This window comes from Mytilus trossulus, chromosome 4 (genome assembly GCF_036588685.1).
Source record: "Mytilus trossulus isolate FHL-02 chromosome 4, PNRI_Mtr1.1.1.hap1, whole genome shotgun sequence".
NCBI classification, from domain to species: Eukaryota; Metazoa; Mollusca; class Bivalvia; order Mytilida; family Mytilidae; genus Mytilus; species Mytilus trossulus.
This window is the reverse complement of record NC_086376.1, coordinates 66607055-66613487: the sequence shown is the minus strand read 5'-3', so window position 1 is coordinate 66613487 and position 6433 is coordinate 66607055. Positions and strand designations below refer to the sequence as shown.

At 33.0% G+C, this 6433-nt stretch overlaps 1 protein-coding gene across 1 annotated transcript; it reads left to right on the top strand.

The window, feature by feature from the left end:
- The first annotated feature begins 552 nt into the window (after positions 1–552).
- Positions 553–4129, top strand: LOC134714121 (multiple inositol polyphosphate phosphatase 1-like). Its single transcript, XM_063575367.1, has 4 exons — positions 553–1287; positions 1876–1997; positions 2762–2880; positions 3762–4129. Exons 1-4 carry the CDS (start codon positions 570–572, stop codon positions 4123–4125), a joined length of 1323 nt encoding a protein of 440 aa, XP_063431437.1. The 5' UTR covers positions 553–569; the 3' UTR covers positions 4126–4129.
- The last annotated feature ends 2304 nt before the right edge of the window (positions 4130–6433 follow it).

Here is a 6433-nt window from a genome sequence, read left to right as displayed (position 1 = left end):
ATTTTTAGCAGAATTTTAATATTATGCATTATTTCACGACCTAGCCGAGCAGGAAAAACGCCAAATAGCGGCTCAATCTAATTAAAATATTGATCTCTGATTACGTTATACTGCATATGAGCAGTATAACGTAATCAGAGATCAATATTTTAATTAGATTGATTTTGGAATAAGATTTAATGTTAATTACTCATAGTATTCTATTATTTCAAATAGCCACGATTTTGTAAAAATGCCACCAAACATTTAGATAATTTTAGGTTTCCGAGATATGATGTTTTAAAATTGCTTTGAAATGATAGGCGTGATAAATATGAATCGCTCTTGGCCTTGAAAAATCAAGATAGACTAAACGGTATGTTTGTTTAGAGATATGCTCCATAGATACAAGTATATTGGCTGTATAACAAGTGAACCCATATTCCTTATTATCCTAAAATGTAGTTAAAACTATAGTGAAGATAATATTTAACCTAGGACTATACTAGTATTATACTAAACAGTATATACGTCCCAGGTTGAACCCATTTTGAATAGTCGTTATATCATTACTAAGATCTCCTTTCAATATGAAGCCGTGTTCTTATTTTGCTTATTTATTTTTATTTTGTACAACTGTGCTTGGAAATGAATCATTCATGAAACCGTTGTTTAATACAAAAACTCTATATTTCTGGTTGAAGGATCCAGCTGAAAGTATACCAGAAAATCAATATAATACGTTAAACCATAACGGCCGGACATGTCAACTAGAAGGACTCAATGTTTTATTCAGACACGGAGCCAGATACCCTACTATAAAGTGGATTAAATGGATGACATCTTTGCAAATAAAATTAGCAAGTGGTTCGAATGTGAATTCCCGGTATCCATTTATTAAGCTATGGTCCAATCCGTTCCCGGAAGCTAAAGATGGGACCCTTAGTCGTGTCGGGGAATACGAAATGTTAAGACTTGCAAATCGATTTGCAAGACGATTTAAATCTTCCTTACAAGGAAACTTGAATCATATCAACTTTTCATATACTCACAAAAACCGAACACAGAACAGTTACAAATATTTCTATGAAGGACTTAACGAAACTTTACAAACTAACAAACAGGAACCAAACGCTAAAGTGGACGACGAAAAACTTCGATTCTTCGATAACTGTCACAAATACAATGTAGAGGTAGAGGGAAATGATAACACTACCACCGAGTATGAAGTCTTTCTTCATGGCAAGGAGATGACAAACGTGATCAGAAAAGTTGAGACTAAGCTTGGATTTTACAACTTGACTGCAGGTATAATATTCTTGCTTAACGTAATAACTGTTAATGATGACCCTTTTAAACTAAAATTGGGATATGAAAGTGTGTTTCTTCACTGAGCTTGCGTGCTTGTGTGTGTGTTGGTGTGTGTGTGTGTGTGTTTGCTTGGAAGAAAGGGTTGTCATTTAGAGGAATATTTCCGCATTCTTATAATAACAAAATCAGATTCCTCAAATATTTTTTAATGCTGATTTAACTGCTACTTTTCTGACACGGATCTTATAAAATGTAACACTTTTTTGTGTAAAACTTCAGCAGAAACGACTAAACCGTCTAAAATGTGAAAGCCAGCAAGGATTTTTGATGTAAATTGGTAGGTGAATAAATTCCGAAACCAAATACACGATACACACAAAAACTGCATAAAAACAGATATAAGTTAGACCTATCCCGTCTAAACTGTGAGAAGATATTGTCTGGATGCATTTCACAGACGGACAGACAACACATATATCTGTACTGTATACATTCCTTTTTCACTGTACCGCTTCTTTATGTAGATAATATTTATATATGTATTCATGGTGAAAGTTATTCATTTTTACTTTCCTACGTTTTTAGTTGAAGTGGTTGTTATCAACCAAATATGTGCGTTAGAGTTGGGCATGTTCAACAAATCTGATTGGTGTAAACTTTTTGACGTAGATGACCTCCTCGTCATTGACTACCTGTTAAATATAGAGGTAAGTACTCATCAATTATCTTTCGTGAGTCGGAAATGTGAATACTCTTTTTATGCCCCCGCCGCAAGTCGAAGGTAGCATTAAGTGTTACCTTTTACCGCCTATCTTTCCTTCCGTCCACTTTTCGTTTGGAAATCAGACTTGATAGGGGGATGCATGTCCTATATATATGTATAGAAAAGGAGACGTGGTATATACTATTAATGCCAATGACACAACTCTTCATCCACGTCACAATGTGTAAAAAGTTAACAGTTTTTTAAGGGCATACGATACAGTTTTGATCCTCTATTTACAAGTTCATGAAAATTTGCATGTAGGCTATTTTTTACCTGATTAAATCAAATATGTAATAAAAAATATACCTTCATGTGCTACTTTTTGCGTAAAATGAGGTCGAAATTTTGTATATTTGCTCGAAATTCAGATTTGTGGCCGTAATTTCTTTTTCGAAAGAAAGACATAACGTTAACGGACCAACAAGCTAATAATGGCCTCATATGATTAGCGAAAGCCAATTCAAACAGGTAAACAAACACTATGATCTATATATAATAAAACAGAAACGAGAAACACCTATGAAACATCAACATACGACAACTTCTCAACAATAGGCTCCTTATTTAGGCATCCATCCATCAATCAATCAATCAGTAGCATTACAATGTAAAAAGACTTAAACAATAAATACTTTAATTTGGAAATATCATTTATTTCGCGAAAAACTATGGTTGTGAGCAATTATTACTTGTTGTTTATTGCAGGATTATTATAAGCAAGGATACGCTTATCCAATTAACTGGAAACAAAGTTGTCCATTTACTTCATACATGTTTAAAAGGTTCGACCAAACCGTCTCAACTGCCAGTCTGCAGCATAATAAGTAAGAAATAAAGAGTATCTTGCATGAATATTTCAAAATAAATGTCCGCGATAAATACTATATATGGTAATATAATGATAATAATCGTCAACAATCCTAGGCACACAGGCACATTTGATCGCGTGATTTTCATGTGAAATTCAGATGTATTTCGCGTGAAAAATCCGTTGTGAATTTTAAGTGAATTTATGCTTTGTTCTTAATTATTATTGTAGGAACACACGATTCCTAAAAGTAAAAGAAAACATTTGAAAAGGAAATAACTACATAGGTCTTGAAATTTTACTACAGATACATATATTTTAAAGAATGCTGTTCCTAAAGACATTTGTCTTAGGTTTTATTTGAAATTGGCAATATTGTTATTTCATGTAGCAGACATTCATATCAAGACATCTCGAGGTAAAAAAATAAACCCAACACCTTTAGTTATGAATTGTATTTACGTCCAAAAAGCTCTTTTTGTGTCTATCTTCATCAGAATCGCTCAAAGCTAAATATTTGAAAGCCAGGTATGTTTCTAAATCATAAAATCCAAGTAAATCATATGCCTTCAACAATATATTCTTGACAAAAATGAACATGTTATACATCTTGAACCTTGACAACAGGATAATTCACATAGCTTTTATCAGCATAATTGGACATGAAACGACAGTGCGAACCGTGAATAGGACAGTATCTGTGTGCACAGTAGTTTCAATATTACGTTTCGCAAACACCAGAAGCCGGATATACAATAAAAAATATCTCATAAATTTATTGATCACATGCGCACTTGCAAGAAATATCAAAGTCAAACATCTTTGTCAAATTATAACTTTTTTATGTATATATATATAAAGTCGTTGGTAAAAATTTAGTTATATTGCACTTTACAGAGTTCCACTGTTAGATATCGCATTTGGTCACAGCGAGACAATAGTTCCACTTTATACAGCATTTGGTTTATTTCACGATTCTGAACCGCTGAGAGCAGATAACTTTGATGTTAATAAAAATCGAACATTTCACGGTGCTGTCATTGGTCCGTTTTCAGCAAATTTAGCAGTCGCTTTGTACAAATGTGACGGAAACAGTGATCACGTGGTTCAAATGTTTGTCAACGAAGATCAAGTAGTTATACCGGCTTGTGGGGAGACTATCTGTAGTTACGGTAATTTCAAGAACTACTACAGAAAAATGACAGACTGTAATTTTGACCAGATATGCCAAAATGATCCCCACAAACCAGCGTTTGGATAGAAAACACAGCATAGGATGAAATTCATTACAACTTGGATATGAGTACTCAGTAGTTATAAGTATTGCCAAACAATTTACATTCATTGTCTTTTTCAAGGACCATCGATCATTCGTCTCAACTCGGCCGATTCCGTATTCTCATTTAACCGATAGAAGGAGAGGAGCGGATTTTACCGAGGATTGTCGAATGGACCATCGATAACAATGGTTTTAGACAATTACAGACATTACAGTCTGTCAGGGACTTTCAATTTAATGTACATAATAATTGTAAACACGTTTCTAATGAACAAAACGAAACTTTCTAATATCTTAAAATAATCGATAGAAAAAATACATTTATATCTTCCTCTTGTTATTGGTAAAGATTGCATGCAATGCAATCACAATCTTATGGGACTGATTTGATAACTTAATGTTCGAAGGCTTAATTATCACTTACATTTTTGATACATAGTACATTGATCATAACATTTTATACATCCTATCCAAGAACATTTCAAGTCAAGATAATATACGCTCAGATATTCAAGGCAAAAACTGGTGTTACACTGGCTTGTCAAGAAAATTACAAAAGTTTTTGCAAGGTGCGGGAATCTAATATCTGTTTTGAAAAGAATGGTGTCATTGTTAAAATCATCTTTAAAAATGTGGAGTTATCTTCCTTTGTCTAGAATTGCTGTTAAACCAACTACAAACAATGCAATAATTAATTTTACTTCCCATAGATAAATTGAAGCAATCTTTACCGTACAGTGCGTACAGAAGCACTTTGATTTATATTGTGGCTGATTAAAAAAATATATCCTGACGAGAAAAATTTGATACGTTTTGAACATTTAAGAGCTACCTATGATCAATTTCTGTCTTGTAATTTGTTCATACATAAAATCATTTCTCTCGGCTCTCTGGACTGGAATGTAGATATTATTTGTGTATGGAAATTTAAAGTCCGATAGAAGAGTGTAAAATCTTAACAGTAACTACAAAATATATGAAATAACACAAACAAACAATAAACAATTAAACAATCCAAATATGTTCAATTTACAAAAAAAAATTAATATAGCTAGTTATCTCTTCTTAATCTTATGTAACACTACAGCGCTTCATACTGTTTGATAAACATTTTATTTACAGGAAGAAATCACATGTTACAGTAATAGTTGCTTAGAAAATCCTCATTTTTGGGAAAATTTTAGATTAAAATTGTAATTAATGGAAATTTGAAACAGTTAGCAATCGCATATTAGTGAAGGAAACCTCTGTATTGAGAATATGTTGCCATTCTCTTAAATATGGCAATTCAGTACATAGAGAAAATGTTGACATTCTCTTAAATATGGCAATTGACTAGAGAATATGTTCATGTTGTAAATAGGGAAGAAAGGTGCTAGCGTCTAAAATTACTAAAAATCTCAGCCAGAGCACATAATTCTAACCAACATCGATAAAATAAAAACCTTGGAGGTATATTATTAATCATTTTTTACAAACAACATTTCAGTATAAACTGAGTAATCCGTCAGAATCTGTACATGTGTCTTTTGTGTTTATGCTTGTGTTAAATGCATCGATCTACTGAGTTAAGGCCTTTTCAACTGAATATAATAATTTATTTTCTTATGTTTTGGTGTAACACCACTGTCTCAGGCTAAAGGGTGCCAGCCAACATGTTTAAATCCGCCAAATTCTACATTATCCTGTTATTGAGTGGATGTCGTTTATTCCTGTATATCATATTTATTTTTGTTCTTTGTATTGTACATAAATCAAGCCGTTGGGTTTCTTGTTTGAATTGGTATACTTTTGTCATTTCGGAGCATTTTGCAACTTACAATTCATTATGTGTTTTGCTTTGCTTATTGTTAAAGACCGTACAGTGACCTATGGTTGTTAACCGTTCCTCTGTCATTTGTGGAGAGTTGTTTGTTTGGCAATCATATTAAATCTTCTTATTTCTATTTATAGTCGTCAGTAAGATCAGTATTGGACGATAGAGAACGGAAAAGATGTTTGAAAAAACGAATGACTAGCAGGGGAGGGGGAATCAAAGGGATTATGTAAAAGGTCATATTTAAAATAAGGTTAATCAATTCAGAGGTATACTGTGTATCTGATATCTCTGATCAATTGTATTCATGCATATGCTAGTTTTCGCATCATGACATCAACCCAGATACTGGCCTGCGCTGATGTCACAAAAATGAAAGAGGCATTGCAAACCATAAGTAGCCTAACCACCACCATGTCAAAATAATATATGAGGGTCAAGGTAATTTTTACAACTTCTTGTACAATGCTCGAG